Here is a 23387-nt window from a genome sequence, read left to right as displayed (position 1 = left end):
GTGCTATTAAAATTTTAAAATTACATCAAAATATAAAAAATGCCCATTATGTAATCTTAAAATACAGTTCTTCCATGTAATATTAATAAAAAAATCAATGAAAATTTGAACTCTGCACAACTTTGTGGATAATTAGATTCCGCATAATGGTCATTCAGGACCTCGCGAAAGATCAAAATGCCAAAAAAAGTATCGGCTGCTATCAGCAAATAAACTAACCGATACCACTGGTATCGGCTGAGCTCTAGAAAATATGTTTTAAAAGTGAAGGGATGCAGTACACGTTTTCAGGTCTCGTTAACGATTTTAAGCCAACCTGCATCACAAGAATGCTTAGCAGAGCACACTATGACACCAGGAGTCCCGGGTTCAGATCCCACCCTGGGCATGAGTGTTCTTTGTGTCCCTTCAGGAATTTTATCATTTCACTCATCCTCATTGTTGCAATTAGCCCAAAGTGTCAGAAAAGCCACACTAAATAACAAAAATCAATAAACAAACAATTCAAAATTTAAAAAAATAGGTACTGATCCACTGATTACTTAGGAGTAATATTAACAAATGAAAATTATATTAAAGAGGAAATAAAATGTAGGCTTAATTCAGGAAGTGCATGTTACTTCTCTCTTCATAAACTTTTGTCTTCTCGTTTAATATCTAAGAAACTAAAAGTTAAAATATACAAAACCGTAATTTTGCCTGTAGTATTATATGGGTGTGAAACTTGGTCCCTTACATTGAAAGAGGAACATAAATTGCTAGTATTTGAAAATAAGATCCTTAGGAAAATATTTGGACCTAAAAGGGATAAGGAGACGGGTGAGTGGAGAAGGTTACATAATTTGTATTCATGTCCAGATATTATTAGAATGATTAAATCAAGAAGACTTAGGTGGGCAGGCCATGTGGCACGAATGGGAGAGGAAAGAGGAGTTTACAGGATTCTGTTGGGAAACCTGATGGTAAGAGACCTGTAGGAAGCCCAAGACGAAGATGGAGGGGCAACGTTGAGATGGACCTAAAGGAAATCGATAGGGATGGAAAAGAGTATATAGATCTTGCTCAAGATAGGGACAGATGGAAGGCCTGTGTTGCTGCAGCCATGAACCTTCAGGTTTAAGAAGGCTAGAGAGTTAGTTAGTGGTACTGATCCACATTCATACCAAAATAATATATTTTTCTTGTTTTGAATTCCTGTTCTGTAACTTCTAGTTAGTTACAATGAGGATAAAGTGAAATACACAAAACAGTGGACTAACTCAAAACATCGGGTGACAAAATTACTACAAAATGGGAGGAACATTTTATAGTTATGTACCTAGTCGTATCATAAATACTGACAAAGTTTGAGGAAGTGTGTACAACCGGTTTTCAAGGTCGCGGCCAACTTTCCTGTTCAAGAGGCTGGAGTGGGCCATTGCGAGTTGAGCTGTCATAGAGGAAGTGTGTTCGTAAAAGTGTAGGTATGGAGTGGTGCGATTACGAAAATCGTGTGGCAGTAATAGCGCTTCATAAAGTGGGTCAAACAGCCCCCATGATATTCAGAACACTTAAAAAGTTGAATATCAGCAAATCTTTCGTGTATCGGACCATCAAGCGATTCACGGAGACTGGGACAGTTGATGATCACCCAAGGCAAGGCCGCCCACGCAGCATACGAACCAAAAAGTTAGTGCAAGCAGTGGCAGCCCGTATTCGGAGAAATCCTGTACGAAAGCAGCCAGTGCTTGCTCGTGAGCTGTACATTCCCAAAATGTCAGTGTCAGTGTCTCGTGTGTTAAGAAGTGACTTGGGGTTACCGGCGAAGTACAGGTCACTTCCTCAATGCACGTCTGAAAGAGCAGAGGGTGATAAAAGCAAAATGCCTCCTGCAGCGTTACGCCAACAATGGCCACAGGTAAATTCTTTTCACAGATGAAAAGATATTCAACATTGAGGAAACTTTCAATTGCCAAAATGACCGGGTGTATGCTTCAACATCCCACGAAGCTCGGGAGAAAGCCCCGAAGATCCAGAGGGGTCATCATCCGGCCTCAGTCATGGTTTGGTGGCACCACCAAGCTGCATTTTTGTGAAAAAGGGGTGAAAACGTCAGCCAGAGTGTACGAAAATACTGTGTTGAACTCTGTTGTGAAGCCTTTGAGTGACACTTTGTTCAGGAACCAACATTGGACCTTCCAACAGGATTCCGCACCAGCCCATAAGGCACACTCTACCCAGGAGTGGCTCAAGAGCAATGTCCCGGACTTCATTGCTCCAGCTGATTGGCATGCTAGCAGCCCTGACCTCAACCCGTTAGACTACAAATTGTGGTCAGTGCTTGAGGGCATGGTCTGTACGAGGAGGCATGCCAATATTGACAGTCTGAAACGGTCCCTGGTGAAGGCAGTGGCGACTTTCCCTACGGAGACAGTGCGTAATGCTGTAGATGAGTGGCCGCAGAGACTTCAGGCCTGTGTGAAGGCCAAAGGCGGCCATTTTGAAAAATGATTGGTGTTATGTGTTCGTTAGACCTGTAAGTAACCTATACAATCAGGACATTAAAGTATCTTTAACACTCTCGTCATAATTCACTTTCAATGTTGTGTCAGTATTTATGATATGACTAGGTAGTAATTGAAGAGATAAATAGGTAATCTTTCAAAAATATTTCTCAAGGAAAAAACTGTTTTTTTCCCATTTTAAATGTAAAAGAAAAACAATACAACAAATACATTATCACTTGTGTAAAGTAATGACTGCCTGAGGGAAATTTACACCAAAGTTATGAGACACACACACGTCACTTTGAAAGTTGACAACTTTCAGACCAAACTGACATGACCTGCTGTAGAAGCCTGCATTCAATTGGCTGGTCCTCAAATTTTGCTTTTCCAGAGCAGACAAGAAAAAATCTTGTTAGTGAACACACAAAATATATCGCTAAATAAATGACAATTTTCTGATCCTTACTCAACTTTTTAATGGCCTTTATTTTGGATTTTAAAATTTATCATATTTTGATAATTCAGACCTACAAAACTCTGCATATTCCATAACAGTATATTACAAAATACAAATATTCTTCGAATACTCATTGAATTGTACAAGTGTATATATCATGGCACTTCAAATGTATAATTTGTACAAAGTTCTTTTTATGTGGATTTTTACATTTAAATTATAAAATGTTAGTTCACTTTTTAATGAGAATAAAAACACATCAATGCATATTGACTAACCGTTACAAAAGTACAAACTTATTAAAAATGTGAGGAATTTTCCTCGGAACTGAGATTTGAATGTCCTATTAAAATATACTATTTCAGAAAAAAATGTATGAAAACAAAGAGCAGCTCATACACTCATGTATATAACATTAACACCATGCATACTTTTCATTGCAAATGATGCCGAAGGAACAATTTTAAATGTCTTCGTTGCATCAGCTAAAATGAAACATGGTGTGAGAAATCTCTCATGAGGAATGTTTTAATATTGTCTTACAAATGTTGAAAAATTAACTCGTGAATTCCAACGCTAACACTAGCGTGCACTTTTTTTTTAAACTGTTGCAAAACAGTACTACAACCATACTAATGAAAAAGATTCTAATGTGTATATTTTGAGCAATTAGTTGTGATATAATCAAAAATATATTTTCATTATACCATTCTGCAACTACGCAGCTAATCAATTCTTTTTGATAATTGATGCAGTCTTACATACATAAATGCACTTCTATGTTACTTTTATGTAAAATTAAGATTACACTTGCAGTTTGTTGTCATTTAGCATTTTTGATGTCCCAAATCCAGGATGCATACATGTGTACAACTAACAATGTTTACCAATGTAAACCAAACCAATGTTTACCAACGTGAGATTTTCAAGATATTAATTCACATACTAATGAGTTCCATGTACAAGTTGAGATCGTTCTTCAGGTGGCTAATATAGCGTACTTATTTTCTGCTGAAGAGACAAGTTTCTCAACTGGATAACTTTACTGCCACACAATTCCCACTACGGGTCATATTGAATTCATGTAGAAGTAAGGTCATGTAATTTTTATTTGCTTTTGATTTTAGGCTAATCATCGCTGATGGAGTTGATTGGATGAACTGTCAACAAGGCAAATTGCTTTAAATGTATTTGTGAAAATTTTGAAACAAAGCAAAAATTTCCCTTCAGGAAAAAGTTCAAATTTTATAATTTTCCTAGAGTATTACCAAAATTCATTTTATAAAAAATTCAATTTCATAATTGGAAAATCCTCATTCTAGGCAGTTGCATATCACATGTACAGTCATGGATACTTCTGGGTTGTAACAAATCCCTTTACTTTCAATAGGAGTCCATGTCCGTACCACAAATTTTATTGACAAAGAATTTGCTGTTTATAATGTTATGTAATAGATAAAATGCATATTTTTCCTGCACTATCTTGTAGTATATTATGAAAATATTATTTGTCAGTTGGGATATCTTCCCCATTCTCAATCAAAGAAAATTAATATACCAAGTGACTATACACTGTACATTAAACCTCTAATTTGTTACAACTGGCAAACAACTGTCATCTTACTTTAGCTGATATTAAAAGTTCCACAGTAAAATAGCGATCAAAAGGGGGAAAAATGTTTTGCAGCACATTACTGCTTTTCAGTTAGCACAACCAGGGAAAATACAAAAGTACACTTTCTATGAATGACTGGATTCATTCAAAGACGAAGACCAACTCTGTCCATGGTTGCTCTATCAAAAAGAAGAGGGCTGTGTTGCCCATATTTGCATCAAGAGGTTTTAATGATTTTTCCTATAACTCTTGTCTTTTGTCTACTTGACTAGGTTTTTCTTGAAGTGCATAAAATAGAGCTACATACTATTTTATACTACTGTATGTACCTCTATATTACACACTTGTCAAGTGTTCACTTGACATCATTTCAAGAAACTGACATTAAAAATTACAAAACTAACTTTCAAAAACTGTCTTTGTTTTGAAGCATGGAACTTTCCCTATTTACCTCACAGCCTCGAATAAGGCAAGAATTTGAAGGAAGAAAATTGGAATTTTTTTTTAGACCCCCATTACTAACTAATCTTTCACTTTCTCAGCAGAATCTTCATTTTACAAGACTGAAAATCATCAAAAATCATCAGCATACTGTAATGTTACATTATAACCACATGCCTCTTTATTTATGGCAATCAAAACTTTTGTTATTACTGAAAAAGAAAAACACTATTTTCACCACCTGGTTAATGAGCTGCCATTAGTTGTGTACACAACGTATTGGCAGAAACATATGTAATATCCCTGGAAATTCAAAAGAAGTTTCACTGACATATTGGCTACAAATAATGTAAATATTGCATAAAGTCTGCGGAAGACCAAAAGTGTACAAAAATATGTATAAAAATTATCTTTTCCATAACAATGTTAGTAATCTGGGTATCCTGGAAGTGGGAATTCTCGTGCAAACTCTTCCACATCTTTTCTGAGAGACGCAACTTTTTGTTTGAATGTTTCATTTTCGACCAAGGCTTTCTTGAAATCCACCAATTTTGTGCCGGAGACCTTTTGAACTTCTTTCGCCAACTGCAGGCCTGAAGAACAAAGAAAACTCTTTAGTAAATGACCAGCTGGGATACACTTGGATTGTTGCCATCACCGTCTATTGTGTAATGACTAACTTTATTGCTGGAAGAGCCATGCGATGTAATAAGGGAATATGGGACAGGAGTGTGTGCTAGGATGGAGGGGAGGGGGGAATCATATGGATAGCACCATCATTGTGATAGTTCCAAGTGACTTTTGCTACTAGGAGCACCATATTTAATCCATTAGATGAAGAAAAGGAATAAATTGAGGGGGAGGAGAGGCTGATCAGGTAACATGTTCAGTAAAGCTAAAAATCAGTGACTTTCAGCAGAGCCGGTCATAGGGAGATGCGGCAATGACAAAGCAAAATAATAAAAATATTGCTTTTTAAATATTTTAGGGAAGAAAAAATAAATCAGAATATTCGCATATTTGTGCGAAATTAGTCAAGTAACACCATTAAACAGCTAGAAATACGCAAGAGATTCGCTAAGTTTAGCGCATCGAAAGGAGAGCCCAGTTCTACACCCCCTGCCCAACCGCCCCGCTGCGTTTCCGTTGAGTGCAATGGTGTCAGGCGGGCCAGCTCATCGCAGCAGGTCTGCGAATACAAGGTCCTTCGACTGCTTTTCCCCCGCATTTGAAGGTCTGGTCATGTTTTTTTCTCCCCCAGCCTCCTTGTTTACAGCAGGGTTTCTGTGACATCAAGATGAAACTTCTCAGAATGTCCAGCACTGTAAAGCATGCAACGCTCTTGTTTTTTAAGAGGAAAAAAACATATTGAAGAGCATCGCAATGCAACTTACACAGAATACATGATGAAAGTAATGGTGCATAGAAAAAAATATAAATAAGCAAAACCAAAAATTTCCCCATGGTTAGTGCTAGAAAGAACTGAAAAAAAAAGAAGCCGTTCTGGATCCATTCTATTTTCTTCATAGTATTTCTTCTTTTAATTTTTTTGGATCCTGCGGTTCAAATATAGATTTTTTGGGGCAAAATGTTCTTGGCTTACAAAACACGAAGTACTTCCTGCTGTTTTGTGTTTACTATGCTTACAAATGACAAGATTGATCAAAATTTTTGTTCTCGAGGTGATACAGACATACTTACTCAAACAGAACGTTTTCCCTAAGTTCAACAATTTTTCCATTTTTTTTAAGAATAGATTTAGCCATTTCTACTTCACACATCATATACGAACACTGTTATCATCATTATCAATGTAGTAATGCCCCCTCCCCTTCCCGGGTTGAAAGATTGACCCTGACATTTGGTAAGTCTTGCGATGACTACGTAGAAATGTCATGCTTCACCACAGACTTTCAGTAATAAAATAGTTGTACCCTTATTAAATACTTTGTACAGATTATGAGCTGCAGTGGTCAAGACAGTAGAGCATCTGACTGCCATATGGAGATTCGATTCCCAGTGTGAGAATTTTTCCAGCCTTGTCCCCACATAAGCAGATTCGAGGCTCACCTAGTGTCAAATCAATGGGTACCTGGTGACAACCCTGGGTGGTAAAGGCAGTTGGAGCATGGTGCTGATCACATCACCTCCAAAATGGTCGATAGAGAATGTGCAGAACCCCCCAATCCCCTAAATGTGCCTTCATAGCACGGGGAACTTTAACTTACCATAGGTCTTGGGGGATGGGCATCCCTGATGCGAGGAATTTAAATGTGCAGTTCTCTATGTTGCTTTTAACTCTTCTCAGGTGTTTTGTGGAAAGACATTGTGTTAAGTGCAGAAATTCTATGAAGCACACGGCAGCAACCCTCAAGTGCAGATGTCTGGGAGGTGAAAAAAAGTTTTCAAAGATTTTTTTCTTTAACTACTGAAAAATACAGGTTCTTGTAGGGTATGATTTATTGCTCTACCATTCTTAGTTTCCGAGATAAATAACTGAATAGCGACATTTGCTATTTTTTAATTTAAGATACTACTTTCTCTTGGAAAGTAAAACTGAGATGAACTCTTTTTACGTTAACCAACCACAACGCAACAAATATTCCAGTACTGTTGTAACCCTCAGGTTGCAGGTTCATGAGTGTGGGTGGGGGAAAATTTAATTTTTCATGAATGATGTTTTTGTAATTTTTCTTGTAGCTACTGCAAAATATGGGCCCTTTATGAGAACAGTACGGAACAATAATTAGTATGACTGGTAACTCTAGTATTCTTAGTTTCAGGGATATTCAATGTTGTTTCGAGTAGTGACATTATTTGTTATACAGTGGTGCCTCTGTACGTGACAAATGTAATTGTTATGCAGGATGCTGGACCCATACGTAAGTACAAAAATAAATTTGATTCATTCCCGAGGCTGGTCCAAAGTCGAGGAACATAAAAAAATTGCAGGAATATCAGAAACACCACCAATGTTGGAAATGCTAGTAATTTACTAATTTGAAACTATTACAGTACTTGCAATACAGTTAACAAACATATGTACACTTTTAGTATGTATGTACATACAGGGTATCTTGTTCATTGTATTTCAGCTTTTGATGGTTTGATTGGTGTTTTTTAGTGCATTAATTTTTCATTTTTTTTCTTCTTCTCTGCTTGCCAATCTCTCGCAACGGAGGTTGGCTCCTATCATATCTGCTAGCAACGGTACGTAACGTATATACTGATAGGGAAAGAGTAGCAAATAAAGCCTTGAAAAATGTACAAGAGATATACAGACATTGAGAACATTGTACCAAAAAGCAAGGAAGCTACAGAAGAAATAGATTATTGAACAAAGGTCATGAAAGAATAAATAACTCAAAAGAGGAAATGGACAATGGGAATATATTATTTTTTGGACATATCCATAGAAAGAGAAGAGTGAGAACTAAAAATAGAGGTGTACCACAAACAATTTGCTGTTATTTTTGGCATATACAGTGAAACCCCAATTTTACAATTTCTCCACACAGTAAAATGTTATAATTTTCTGATTTTAAGTTATTTCACTTTTGTCCCCTGAAAAACATAAAATCAAGGTTTCCTGGATTTGTAAAGTAGATGAATTTTAAAATTTGCAGGGATGTGTAGTCAGCCATATATTAGAATGTATTGCATATTTATTCATGCTGTTACCAGTAGAACCTTCTTTAGGAATGCTACTGTGGCGCAATAATATATACTTTTAATCCAATCTTGTATTAATTAATAAATAAAATATTTTAAGATCATATTTGAAAAAAAAAGCAGTTAGTTTTTCTACCCTTGATATACAGTTTCATTTTTAAAATTAAAGCTTAATGTAGTTGCTTAGTTAATACACTAAGAGATTAATGAACAATTCAGGTTTGTCAAGGTGCATTTGCTATTTTTGTATTGCATCAGTAAAATATATGTTGCCTATATTGGTAAGTTTTATGCTAGTCACTGATTGGCATGAGAAAAAAAATGATTCTGGTTCACCCTTAAGGGGGTTCTAAAGCCATGTTAAGAATAGACACAAATTTCTTTGGATAACCGTACAACTAATATAGATTCAGTAAGGAAGAAATTTTCCAATATAAAAGATTGTTTTATTCACTAGGACATGTGAACCTTATAATTTTCTTACGATTGAAGGGATTTAAGTAAATAACAGAAAATATAAGGTCTCCGTCATGTTCAAACTGCTGCGTACAGATGGCGCTGAAGTGGTTGTTAATACCGGTGCATTTTTTTCTTTTATGACTAGTATGGAAGATTTCGTGGTGAAACAAAGATCAGATGCTCTTCTCGCAAGTATCTGAAATACTATGTGAAAAAATGAAAACATTTCGTTCCTTCAGAAAGTAGTGGTTATCATTAAAATTTTTGAAGTGGCGTTTTGTCGCAATATACTCCGTGGTGCACATTTTAGCATACACTGTTGCCAAGATTTCATTCCGTGTTTTCTAACAATATGATCAATGCAAGTTCTTGAAAGAGTGTAAATCAAACCAAGCTACCAGAGGATATCGAATTCCGTACATATACGAGAACATGGGAACAAATATTCCATGGAGGATGTTAAAAGACTGAACAAGCTCCAAGGTAAGTCTTAATATTTAATTGCTTGTTGCTTAATATTATCCATCAAAAGCAAAATGTTTGAAATATAGGCAAAATGTATAATTTATTTATATAAATTCTTTGTAAATGTAAAATCAGAATAGAATGTTATATTTTACATTAGGCATAATCCTAATAACTACCGTTTTGAGATCACTACTATAGCATAAAATATACGTAGCTTAATATAGATTATATCTGATATCATTAAATCAATATTGCATAAAATGCTCTATTTTCATTCCTGTAAGTTAATTTCCAAACCTAGGAAACTCGTGCTATTCACATGTACAACATCGGAATGTTTATTACAAATCATTAGTTTAAATGTTTTCACTTTGCCCTTGTACATGGTTTAAACTAGTACTTTCTGACCTATTTTCTGCAAGTTTTTTTGCATTTTTATTTTTGAAGCAGCTCGCAAATATTCATATGTATTAAGTAGGCCAGGTTAGGTTAGGTTTGATTCGAATAGATGTAATGGGAGATCCCTGAATGTTTGCAAGTTTCGGACACAGTTCTGTTATCTTCCTTTACAGAAACAAGTCAGAAAACCGGTTCTGTAAACTGTATGAAGCTCTTCTGTTTTCTTGTCCTTTTATAATTTAGGACGGCTCATAATGAGAATGCATTTCGTCCAATAACTTGATGCTGTATATATTTAAGTGTAAAAGCACACCCTAAGTGTTATGAGACTAAAGTCTTACCATCTATCGAACACAAATCTGTATGTTTACTGAGAATTTACAAATGAGTACCGGTAGGATACTAGTTCCCATACTTGCAAGTACAAGGGCAATAATTAATTGTGGATGACACAGAGCTTCATAGAAATCCTAATTTGTCCTGATTATGCTACGTATATTTGGTTCAATATCATATTGAATTTCAGTAGCAGTTTGTACTAAATAGTTTACTTCGAATACCAGTGATTATGAAGCTTGACTAGTTTTTTTGTCTCAGACCTATGACTGATTGATTTTGCATGAATGTCTGATATTATCATTCCATACAGTTGAAAGTTTTAAAAATGATTTTTTTGCTTCTTGGATGGTCCATTATGTAGTACTCCCGTGTATACAAATTTAGCCTGATTAACTCTACCCCACAAGACTACTTCAGACATCAATATTTTGACCTAAAAATATCACCAAACAGATTGACTCGTCCATACCTTTCCTTTGATATATTACATGAACATATTTGGATGAGTTTGAAATTTGACCTTTTATGGTCAGAATATGACCTTGAAATGACCTACGTGTATAAGGTCGAAATTGTGGTGGCATCCACCCTAGTTTTTCTGTCAGACCCATGACTGATTGATTTAGCATGGATGCCTATTATTAACATTCCATGCAGGTAAGTTTTTTTTAACCTTTCTTGCTTCTTGGCTGGTCTACTATAATAATTCAAATAAAAATATAGTAGGAACTGAATTTCCATTTCATAATGTATTTCTGTTATTTTACCTCAGACTTCTGCTCCTTGGGACAACGAGGATGAATAATGATTTGATAAAATGGATGATTGGAACAAAGATAATGACATGAAACCAGGATTCGAACCTCACTCCATATAGCGTTGCAATCATCACTCTACTATGAAAATATTTCTAACATTCATTATAAAGTTAGTTCACTGAAGTGAGCTCATATCGTGAACCAAACAGCCCTTTAATAATAGGACAATATCGCTAAGCATTATAGTGCCGATTAGATCCATTATTTTCAAATCTATTTACACAACATCTGTAAGTTCCATTATTACTCAACTTGTCTAAGGTTGTAACGATGTAATATCAATAATTTTTAAACATGTTTTGTAAGTTCATAGTCTCATATACGATGTTAACACGATTGTTATTTGTTCTTTTTGCAGACGAGCATTTGAGAATCTAATCAAAGTGTCTTCTACCGATGGAGGTAAGAAGGGGAGGAGTAAGCACTGCGCGGTGTTTCTGAAGCTGGATCACATGACAGAACCGGAGAAGTCAGACCAAAACATTCGAAGATGCCGTAAGAAAGCATGTAATTTTGTGTACTTTTGAATAAGATTTAGGAAGCAATGGTGCCTGCTAAACACACGGCTGTACTAACAGAAGCGACAGAAAACCTGAAGGAATACTATTCCATAAGCAAATAACGCCAGTTATAGTTTGTTTTGTAGTATTTAAGAGTAAAGCAAACCTCTAGTTTGCGTTTGTAGTTGGAGCCTACTTCCATGCTCCTTCCAGCCTGCGTGCGCTTGCAGCAGCCGATGCGATGTTCTTCTGTCTGTGAAGTTATTGGTTGAAGTACGAGGGTCATCCAGAAAATAAAGACTGTTTGGTTATACAAAATGAAAAACAATATTTATTGGAAAAAAACAATTCTGTTACATATCTGAAGCTTCCTTCACTTCTCTACATAATCACCTCCTACATTAAACATTTGTCGTATCTGGGCACGAGCTTCAGAATTCCCATGTTACACTCTTCTGCCGCCAGTTCATTAAGCCAGGTGGTCACTGCATTCAAACAAAAGACCGCTCGCGCATATCCGCCACGCAGCTCACTCCTCTTTCTCTTTTCAGAGTCAACTGGCTTCCGTAACAGCTGTGCTCATAACGCTGTAAGTGGAGGTTGCAAGAAGCCGTCCTTGTGCAGTTGGGGTGGTCAAAATGAACTGAGTGATGGAAAATCCCACCGCCCTTACACTGCTGGTGCAACACAAGAATTGCTGTAACAATTCGGATGGGAAATTTTTGATCATCCACCCTATAGTCTGGACCTGGCTCCTAGCGATTTTCACTTTTTCCCTAAGCTGAAAGAGTTTCTGGGCGGTAAATGTTTCAGAAGTGATGAAGAGTTGGAGAATGCAGTGACCACCTGGCTTAATGAACTGGCGGCAGAAGAGTATAACATGGGAATTCTGAAGCTTGTGCCCAGATACGACAAATGTTTAAATGTAGGAGGTGATTATGTAGAGAAGTGAAGGAAGCTTCACGTATGTAACAGAATTATTTTTTCCAATAAATATTGTTTTTTTCATTTTGTATAACCAAACTGTCTTTATTTTCTGGATGACACCTGTAGATGCGGCCATCTTATGCCGGCAAACTTAATCTCCGCCCACTGGCTTCAAAACGAAAGCAAGGAGTGATACAAGACTGCAGGCACCTGCTTCTACCAATAGTAAAGAGCACTCTTGAAATTTGTACAAAAGGACAATAGGTTTGACCGACAATGGCAGTTGCGTACCATGCGACTTGGCAATAAGCATCTACGGAATATAAATCAACGAAGTGGACTGTTTGAACTTTACATGGAAGAGTACATACATATTTGTTTAATTGAATGGTGATGATTTACTAGAAACCAAGGGAATATATGCTCAAGAAATGATGTTTCAAGCCTTAATAATATCTGATAGCAAGTGGTCTTCAATTATAAATTGAAATTAGGGAAAACAGGAGAAAAAAAAAAACAATGCGAGGGGTGTTACTTACTTGTCTTGTCTGTGAAGCATTGGCACGCATTCATTGATATTCTTGCAAGTCTTCCTGAATGTGATGATGATTTGCAAAAAGCATATCTCTCAGACAGTGGTGGCAATTAGGGGGAGGGGCAGATGGCCCCAATTTTGCCCCAATACTATAAAAAAAACTTATCTACCAAGGGAAATTAAAGTGTCCCTGCCCTCTCCCAGTTTTGGAACCCAATCGCCAACACTGCTCTCAGAGAATGCAATAATGTTTTGCAGGGTATGATAGAGAAATATAATAAATATGCATTGAAACAACAACGTAAATATGATTTTATATATCCCGAAAATCTAGTTTTAGTAGTCCCTGTAAACAATGATTTGTAAGCTATTGGACTTCTATTCAAATGGTATTTATTACTGTATTGTATCTTCCCTCAAAATACATTTTTTAAGTCTACTTTATACACAGAAAGGCTAATTGGGACTGGCGCTAGTTTAAAGTGGGATCCAAACCACTATATACAGTCACCAGCAATACAAATGGGACATCTATTTGTATATCCTGAAATACCCAACTCCCTGCAATGCGTTATGTGTGTTGCCTAACTCGATGGCAGTGACAGAACTTGTCCGTAGAAAATTTGATATTAAAATTCACTAATCACCGTACATTTAGACAAGACACATTGCAGAGAAGGGAGAATTTCAGGCTCTAGATGTCCCTTTTTTATTGACGATCACTGTACACCCACTGTCTATCGAACCTGGGACTCCTGTATTACAAGGCGATTACGTTACCACTTTGCCAAGGGGGAGGCTCAACTTCCCTCGCAATTTGTGCCAATATGTTGCTGAACTCTTATGATATATCAGCAGTTTGAATAGTTACTCTTTAAAAGAAATTCCGAGTTAATCACTTGAGAAAGTAATTCACTTATAATTACTGTTCTTTAGAAAGAACCTAACATAGTTATTATTATCATTACTTCACTCTAGATTTGTTTCATCTCGTAAGATGTTGTTCGGAACATGAGTTGCAAGCACAATGTCCTTTTCACCACCGATGACCACCAAATGCTTAGCATTAAGTATCATGAAATTATAACTTATTTCTTACAATTCATGTACAAACATTGAGGCAATAAAATTCACAGGAACCTTCTGTTACAAAGCAATGGCGATTAACCTTTCATTTTATTTTGTTGAACAAACCAAATATTTTTTTATATATAAAATTACTGTGTCCATGAGGATTGTTGGTGATTATGTATGTAGTCTTATATGGTAAGTGTTCTAATACAAATAAACTTGTGATACATCCTGGCTCTTGACGAAAAAATACAAAATTGTTCTCATGGTCTCAAGATGTTAATAATCATCAATTAATTGATTGATTGATATGCTTTATTATACTTTGCTTTTTGTGCCACTTTTGGCTAATTTACGAAGATGGGGATGAGTGATGAAATTTATGAATGAACACTCACAAACATCCATGGCCAGGATTTGAACCCGGGACCCCTGGCATCGTAGCGCAATGTGCTAACCACTCTGCCACGGGGTCCGGCTTTAATAATCGTCAATTTATCCATTCTTTGAGGAGAATATTTGGTTCAAGATATTATTTCTTTCCTTGCAGTAAAGTAATTGCACAACTTACTAGTTAGTTGGAAAAATAACTGAGTTACAATTACTAATTTCGTAACGTAAGTAGTTTACAGTTACTGTTACTTGAAAATCTTACTGATATTTCCAAAGATTCTACATCAGCTGCAGAACTGAAAACCAGAATAGACCAAATCCGTAAAGAACTATGAAACAGGACACTGTGTGGTGAGAAGACATGCAAAAAAATTAGATGCGCTACAAAACTGTATGTAATATTTAACTATTATAAAAATAACAAATATATCTTCTATTGTGTATCCAGGATCATTCTGACATTTATCCTTCAAAATCGCGATATTAAAACTCAGTAAAAAATAAGGGTGCAAAATTTCCATGTTTATTCACTTCAAGGATAAAAGATTGAGGAACGTTAGAGAACGTTAATGTTTATAAATATTTACAAAATGTACACTGAAATTCTGCAAATTATGAAGAAATTCTTGTAACGTTACCGATAAAAGATATAAATGTGTTCAACTACTGTCATATAATGTGATTTCTACAGCCAACGCATTTGCTTCAAACGTAATTGCAAAATGTTTTCAATTATTTCAATTACTCTCCTTACTTTATGCATTTCGTGTTTGAATTAACTACAGTTATCTTTGTATGTTCTCTTCTGCTTTCGAAATATTAAAAGAAATACATAATACAATACAAGGGATTTTATATTACTATTATGACTATTACTATCTTCCATTGCCCATAATTCCCCCCCCCCCCAATAAGAACATACAACTAAAAATCTCATGATAAACAATTATACGTTGCTCCACATCTACTTAAGATTTTTTAATAAAATCTGCTAACCAACGTGACGTCATATCTCATCATGGAGTACCCTAATCAACCAACCTGTATGTATCTACCTTGATTACGTGGAGATCTGGCAACATGGCCCTCGGTTGCCATGGCAAATGGTGCTGCCATCTGTTATCGAAAAATTACCACAAAATTGCCTTTAGTACGGCCTTAACATATTCTCTCAATGCCATAAAGAATGTATACCTTCAGCCATTTCTCACATCTTCAGATACTTCGAAATCTTCAATATTATAGAGTGAAGACTGATTTTTTTGTTACTTAGTGTTGCTTTTCTGCCACTTGGCTAATTGCAACAATGATATGCCGAAATTCATGAAGGGACGCTCACAAAGAACACCAATGCCCAGGCTGGGACCCCTGGTGTCATAGCACACTGTGCTAACCACTCTAAAAGGTGAGAAACAGGTAGATCGACACCATAAATACGAAAGCTTATGACTTTCTTCCCGTGGCAAGGTATAGACTCACAACATCCACCAAGCTTGTTTCACTGTACGTGCTGGCAAGGGTGAGAAGTTGAAGAGGTTGTTAATCCACCATGGTGAGTTAAGAGACCACATACTTTTAGAACTAGTTCTGTAAACGCGGTTTACAAAATTTCACGTAAGTAATTTTAAACTGCGTTTACAGTGACGTGGTACCATCTCCGCTTCAAACGCCGTACCCTTTTGTGAATGAAGACAGCGGAATTAATAGCATTTAACCATTAAATTGTGCAATGCGGAAGTGCAAAATTTTCAAAATTTCACGTAAGTAAAGTTCAAATCACAAACCCTGAGACCTTCTGTAAACAAAACCACGTGCATGCAGAAAGCATTGCAAACTCGTAGAAGTAAAATAATCCACACGAAAATCCAGCGTTGTTACAGGATTCATTACATAAGGTAAAACAATGGCCAATTTGTAGTATGGGATACGCTGCCGCAATGACGTCTCACTTTAAACCCAATGCTCTTTCTTTTTTTACTTATTGCTTCACCTTTATGGTTAACTCTTTGCACCAGTAATCATTTCCCATGAATTTGGCTTCTTTCTTGCATGTGAATTGAATATATTTTACTTGCATTTTTTTAGACAAAATGATATAACATGGTAATGTATATTTCTAAGGATGATATAGATAGGAGTGTATTTGAAATTTGTTTGTAGATTTTATGTAAATTGTATCTTATGTAAATAAAATATATAATGGGCATAAACAGCCATATGCATTGCTGTAAGTCCAATAAATATATTGATGATGATGATCAAAACAATACAAAGAAATTTTGTAAATTTATTGCGGTTGGAAACTTTGACAAGCATCCTAATAACGATTTTTGTTCCACCAAATATAGTGCACTTCGTAAAATAACTTGGTGACATGACAAGGCAAGATAAGTGTGAACATTTTGTAGTAATATGCATTGTAACTTTCAATGAGCTTGGAGATTTTTATAACATTGGTTATTTTCTAAAAATAATCATGTGAACAGCAAGAAAGTAGTGCAACTTAGTAATTTTGCCTGACTTATCGTTAGAAAAATAACATGCCATGTTCTATGCGTGCGGTAAAGTCTCCGTGTTCTCCGAGCTTGTTTTCAAAACACCAGCAAGGACAGCCTTTGAAAAGGGGTGAGAAACAGATTGTACTCAATATTTACGTAACGTTCTGTCAGTGGTGTCCTGAGAAACCAGTAAATGAAGTGGTTAAGTTCGTATCCCAGTGCAGTGGTGTGTCAGTGTCTGCAGTTTTAAGGGTTATGAAAGAGAGAACGACCGGGAGAGTAACAATGTATTCGGCTGCATATTCGTCTGATGTTTTGAGAGCGGGTTCTCACATTCAGAGGCTCTTATATAAAATGAATAGGTGCGGCGAACTATGAGTGTAACAACAGATGATTTCGGTCATGAATCAGCTGACGCGGAGTGATACATCGAATCGGTGAGACCGTTTGTTTACAGAAGGTCTCAGGGCTGGTGATTAACACTATAGTTCTGTAATATGCATCTTTCAAAGAAGGACTTACCTCTGTGAATGAATTCCACAACCTGCTCTATGTCCTTTTCGTTCAGTCCTCTTGTCGTAAGTGCGGGCGTTCCCAGTCTAATGCCACTTGGGTTCAGGGCACTCTTGTCACCAGGCACTGGAAATGAATCGACATTTACTCCAAGGAACACCTCTGGAACACATGCTTTTAGTAATCACGTAAAGAATCCAGAATTTTTTAAATAAAGGACGGGGCAGAAAAACCTAATGATTTTTAAAATAACACAGTCAATACAAAAGAGCTTATCTCTGGAGCAAGGCCACGCATAGGATCAGAGAAGGGGAGGAAAACGAGTGGGCAGAGTAAAGAAGTACATGCTGCCGTGAAGGCTGGTAACTGCAATTGCTTTCCTAACCATCACACAATTGAGTTCCCTCTAACGTGTTCATTGGCGGATCAGCCCTGCATCACTGCTTGCACAGACACTTATTTTCATTCACCTGCTCCAGAGTTAGCTTGGACAGGGAGCCATTTTGGTTGTCTTTTTATTGCATCCTGTCACATGGTGGGGTCGTGGGAGGGATTCCACACCTCAATAGCTACCATTTCAGTCACCATGGAGCTGTGGAACGCAACACACTTAATTTTCATGGGTGTCATTTGCAAGATGTTTTTCTTCTGCACTTAATGTTGGTATAAATCATAATTTTCTCTTTTCAATAATGATGGCATACATATGGCTGTAAGACTACCACATGAATAAGGATGAAATTTTTTTATTTACTGTGTTAAATCATTTTAAAAATTATCAGGTTTTTCTGCTCCATCCCATGGTACTGTACAATAATGTTAACATTATTTGATCACAGAACCAGAGGAACGTAACTCCAAAAATTAAGACCTTTATTTGGACTCAGATCGACATATCTCCACTTCTAATCCTTAGCAGTAAGGTAGAGTCATGGATCTCCCATTTACAGAGTTTTTTTTAAGTCAGACATATTCCTAAGAATACATTCTTTCCTCTCTCTTGTAAATTTCATAAATTGGAGTTATGCGACATGTGTTTTATAGAAAGAAAAGCCTATTAGTTTTAACTTGCAATATTGTGAATAATGAAAAGTTTAAAATTTAATGTCTCCGTAACAATTGATTTTTTTACATTATCAGAAAAGAACAGTATTATACGTTCATTTGTTTTCAAAACCTATAAAACCTTAGCATTGTGCTCAAGGTAAAAATTAGTTATTGTAATACAAGCTTGATATTTGGACAAAAAAATGGATGAGGTGACAGGTGAGTGCAGAAGGTTACATAATTTAGAACTGCATAATTTGTATTCATGTTCAGATATTAGAAAAATTTAATCAAGATGATGGTAATAGACCTGTAGGAAGGCCAAGATGAAGGGATAACGTTGAGATGGGCCTAAAGGAAATCAGTAAAGATGGATAAGATTAGATGGAGAGGACTTGTGTTGCTGCAGCTTTAAGAAGGCTAGAGAGTTAGATAAAACAAGTTTACGAACATGCTTGTGTGTTTTACTTATATTTCTGGCACATATTTTTTTACACGCAATATTTGGTCACCATGTGCTTAAATTTAGATCTGGAAAAATACATCTGAGCTTAATCACATCGAAACTCAAGTTACAAAGTAAGATATAAATTGTTGAGTAGAGCTATTTATGCAGAAATAATAATACTGTATTTGTGAATAAAACTACAGGGTGAGTAAAAAATTTGAAACACTAAAAGATATATCTCTCTCCACAACTCCTGTGCCTTCATGGCATACTGCAATGCTCACGAGGCAGCTTTCCCCCCCCTCCCTTTTCTCAGGTATTAAAAATCTAGGCTCTGCTATCTTTGATTTGATTTGTTTATTTTACTTCAGTTTTATGCCACTTTTGGCTAATCACAAAGCTGAGGATAAATGGTATGAAGGAACAAGCACACAGAATTATAATGGCTTCGAGTCCACGTGGCAGAGCCTAGTCTGCAACAATGCAGTCCAGGGATAACTGAAGGAGAGAGGTTGACATGTGGGTGCCTTCAAATAGGACCACTCCTTACACCCACGGCTGTACTCACGAGTCACTATACCACCTGCATAAATTTTTAAATGGAAACAGCCATAAACAAGATTAAAACAAATCACGCTAACAACAAATACTCAGAAAAAAAATGTTGAAATAATAAAATATGAATCGAACACGTGTCACATAACCACAGCACAATACAGATCAAACTGCGGTACCTGTGTTCTTGTTGCAAGCTATAGAAATTTCCTCCAGAATCTTTTCAGCTCGTGCACCAGAGAGTCCGACACTCCTCAGGTCCACAAGGATCAAATGGTTGTCCGTGCCGCCAGTGGCGATGCTGTACCCAAACTTCTGGAGACCCTCAGCCACAGCCTGAGCATTTTTCACAACCTGCAAAACACATGTAATGTATAGAGGCATGCATATTTAGTTTTTGACGAGAACACAAAATGTGGAAAATAATATTTAATATAAAGGTAAAGGTAAAGTGTTCCCCTGTGCATAGCACCATGCCATAAAGGCGTATATATATAAATGTGTAATATTCATTTTTCATGTTTCCGAATGGTGTGAGGTGCATTTTTCTACCATGTTAGATTCAAAATAAACTGCAAAGTGCAGTTCATGAAATGTGGTTTATTTACCGATATGATTACTTTTGAAGACTGAATTAATGCAAAATCATGGAAAATTTATTAGTTCTGCAGTAAATATTTGAGAAGCAAAAATTTACTTCTTTACACAGGAATAAACTTCATACTCTGATAAATATATAACTGTGGTATTAGAAGGAAAATCTCTATTTTGTGTAATAAGTGTAGTTTCTAAACCAAATTTAGTTATATTCACCATTTTAGGACTGAAATGCCATTGTATACACCGTTTTTGATCCCAAAATGTGCCCAGTTCTTATACAGAAATCCTTCACCATGAATATATGGCCCCAGAAACGATTTAATATTATGCAAGATGTACAATATTTATTAATTCAGGATCAAAATACAGTAATCCAGCAGATAGCAGACCAGAGGACTGCCAGATTAACGAAAACACCCGAATAGTGAACGTTCATTTAAAAAACTGCATTTTAATAGCAAAACCTATGTTTATTGCACAAAATATGTATGTATGTACATATATTAAAATGGAAATTAGTGTTGTAAAAATGGTGCATGTGGGGTTGCATGTACAACAATGATGCGTACAGATCGCTATACTGAGCCTAGTGTTTACCTTGTGCCAAGGTCTCTGACACTGACATGCAATAACTTGGTTTCCCTTTCACGATCCCCACTCACTCAACGCCCTACTACTGGAGGGGCCGGATTGGCGAAGTGCCAGATTACAGAGGGACCACTGTAGTGTCAAAATGATTTATTTCATGACTACCTGACAATTACTTTGATTATCTCTATATTTCTATCATGAGCTTCCCCATAGACAAATGGTTGTCTTAGAAGCTTTGAAATGTTGATGTTCGTTCTTCCACCATTGAGAACATTTGTGCAGCTACTTTAAAACAAGCAGTGGGTTGTGGTCTATAAAGACAAAAACAGTGACCACATGTCACCCAGTGAAAAGCTGATTTTATGTACAGGGTGTAAAAAAAACTTAACAAAAACAAGGTAATGTGTCATTAGATATACCAGCCTCAAACTTTACAGGGACCGTCACCACACTGAGATTTAGTTTGCATATTCGTTACTTCTCAGACTGCAGTAGTGTGTGTCTTCCTACAGCTTGGAAGGAAGAATCTTCCTGGAGAATGAATATTACAAAAACAGCAGCCGGAAAACACCCAAAGAGAATTCCACACCAAGTATGAGGTGAGAGTGGGAAACACGTCAATCAATCACCAATTTTATACAACAGTTCAAATGAACTGGAAGTGCAGCGAATGAGCTTCTTTGGTGTCTAATTTCGCAGTGTAGACTTAATCACATGATTACTTGTGAGGGATCTCACATGGGACACATCATTTCATAAATTCCACGGGTTCCTATGTAATTTCCATTTTGAATGAACTGAATATCCAGTTTCGTTGGAGAATTTAGGACAGTTTCACTTTGTCAAGTTCTGTCTTCTAACATGCTGTAACTCCCCAATTGTACTGGGTCAACACAGAAATTTTAGACCTTCGACAGGGGATTGAACCAGTTTCGGCTCATACCAAAAGTGAGAGTTCTGACCTAGTAATGAAGGATTTTTAAGTACAGGTAATACCAGCACTTCCCCCCCTCCCCAAAAAAGCTTCCCATGATGGTCGCACCCAACTTTTTTGCCAAAGATTTTGGCATAAAATCTGTGATGATTATGCAGTGAAATACAGTATTCAGGACCATGTAGAGTTTGAAACTCTTGAGAATTACACAAACCTGTTCCTGGTACTGCTTGAACTCCGGTGTCATCGTCTGCTTTAGAGCTGTTGCTATGGCAGCAATGGCATTGTTGTGAGGTCCTCCTTGAAGGCCGGGAAACACTGCTTGGTTGATTTTGCTTTCAAAGTCATACATGATCTTCTCTCCGTTCTTCCCGACTGACTTCAGACCTTCAGAAAGCAAAAGATAAAATTGTAATTATCAGTCTGCGAGTGAAATGCATTTACAAATGTGATGGATTGAAACAAACAATTGCAACTAATTTATACAGGGTGTACACAGGAGTTATAAGTAGTTTGTATGGCTATGCAAGCAAACACATAGATTTGTAACTTGAATTTTAATGAAAGGACAACTGTGGAAATTTTCTCTGGCAACATTCGAAAGCTGTTTCCTCACTTTGCCGTGAGACAGTGTCAGTGTTCAAGATGGCGACTCCTCAGCAGAAATCTTTTTGTGTACAGCAGTTTCCGAAATGCAATTTACTCATTACAGTTGAGTGATCAGACATGGATTTCTCATTGATCCCCCATCGGGACTTGAGACACAGGATTGTACAGCCTGTTGGATCTATTACACCGGAGAAGCTGAGCAGAAAGTGGAAAGAACTTGACTATCGGTTGGATGTGTGCCATGTAATAAAAGGTGCTCACGTTGAGCACTTGTGTGTGTAGTAGGTGTTGTATAAACGTGTACACTTATACTTCCATGGCATGCAAGGTTTAATATATTTTTTTAGCAAACAAGAGAAATTACACAAATATAAAACTTCAAAATTATTTTGTGTACACTCTGTACAATGTTTCAAATGTGAGAAATTGTCACCTGCTAAAAAGTATTTCTATCAGAAAAGAAAGATAAAGTTTTCACCTATGCACTGTACCACACCATGAAGGCACACAGAGCATGTGAAGCTAGGGACCCACACATTATCAATCTGAACCACAACGAAGGCAATGCGATCAGGACCATGCTCCAGCCACCTTTAGTGCCCAGGGTTGCACCAGGTACCCATTAATTAGAGATTATCCCCAGAGATTGTCCTCACTCAAGTCTTCCAGTGGTAACGTCCTACCACTTGGACTACAACTTTTACCTGGGTTAAAATTTGGATAAAAACTTTACACGCCACACAGAACAAGAGTACGGAACCTCAAAGAGGGTATTGACATTTCAGTAATGTTGCATCCCTATCGTCAGAAAAAAATATAGAAGATGGAGGCGGTGAGGGAAAGGGGGTGGAGTGCATTTTGAGACTTATTAGTGTACTGTGTGACTTGTATTCTTATTGATTTTTAACGAATATATGGGTTTCCAAGCACACTTTATGCAGAGATAAGCTACATGGGTAAGAAAGCTGAGTAAGTTGGTGTTTTAAGTCCACTTTATGCACAGTAAGGCTAA

General features: G+C 36.7%; 1 protein-coding gene across 3 annotated transcripts in view; it reads right to left on the bottom strand.

Moving 5' to 3' along the window:
- Positions 1 to 2947: 2947 nt before the first annotated feature.
- Shmt (serine hydroxymethyl transferase) overlaps positions 2948 to 23387 on the bottom strand; it is a 50419-nt gene continuing 29979 nt past the window's right edge. For all 3 annotated transcript variants that reach the window (XM_083110820.1, XM_083110821.1, XM_083110822.1), the window contains 4 exons: positions 21981 to 22153; positions 19821 to 19995; positions 17601 to 17717; positions 2948 to 5592 (listed from right to left, as the gene is read on the bottom strand). In XM_083110820.1, coding sequence (XP_082966946.1) covers positions 5426 to 5592; positions 17601 to 17717; positions 19821 to 19995; positions 21981 to 22153 — 632 coding nt within the window. In that variant the 3' untranslated portion in view covers positions 2948 to 5425. The remainder of the gene's footprint in view (positions 5593 to 17600; positions 17718 to 19820; positions 19996 to 21980; positions 22154 to 23387) is intronic.

Source organism: Lepisma saccharinum, chromosome 24 (genome assembly GCF_977018435.1).
Source record: "Lepisma saccharinum chromosome 24, izLepSacc3.1, whole genome shotgun sequence".
Classification (NCBI taxonomy): Eukaryota; Metazoa; Arthropoda; class Insecta; order Zygentoma; family Lepismatidae; genus Lepisma; species Lepisma saccharinum.
The sequence above is the reverse complement of the archived record's forward strand: the minus strand, read 5'-3'. Positions and strand labels throughout refer to the sequence as shown.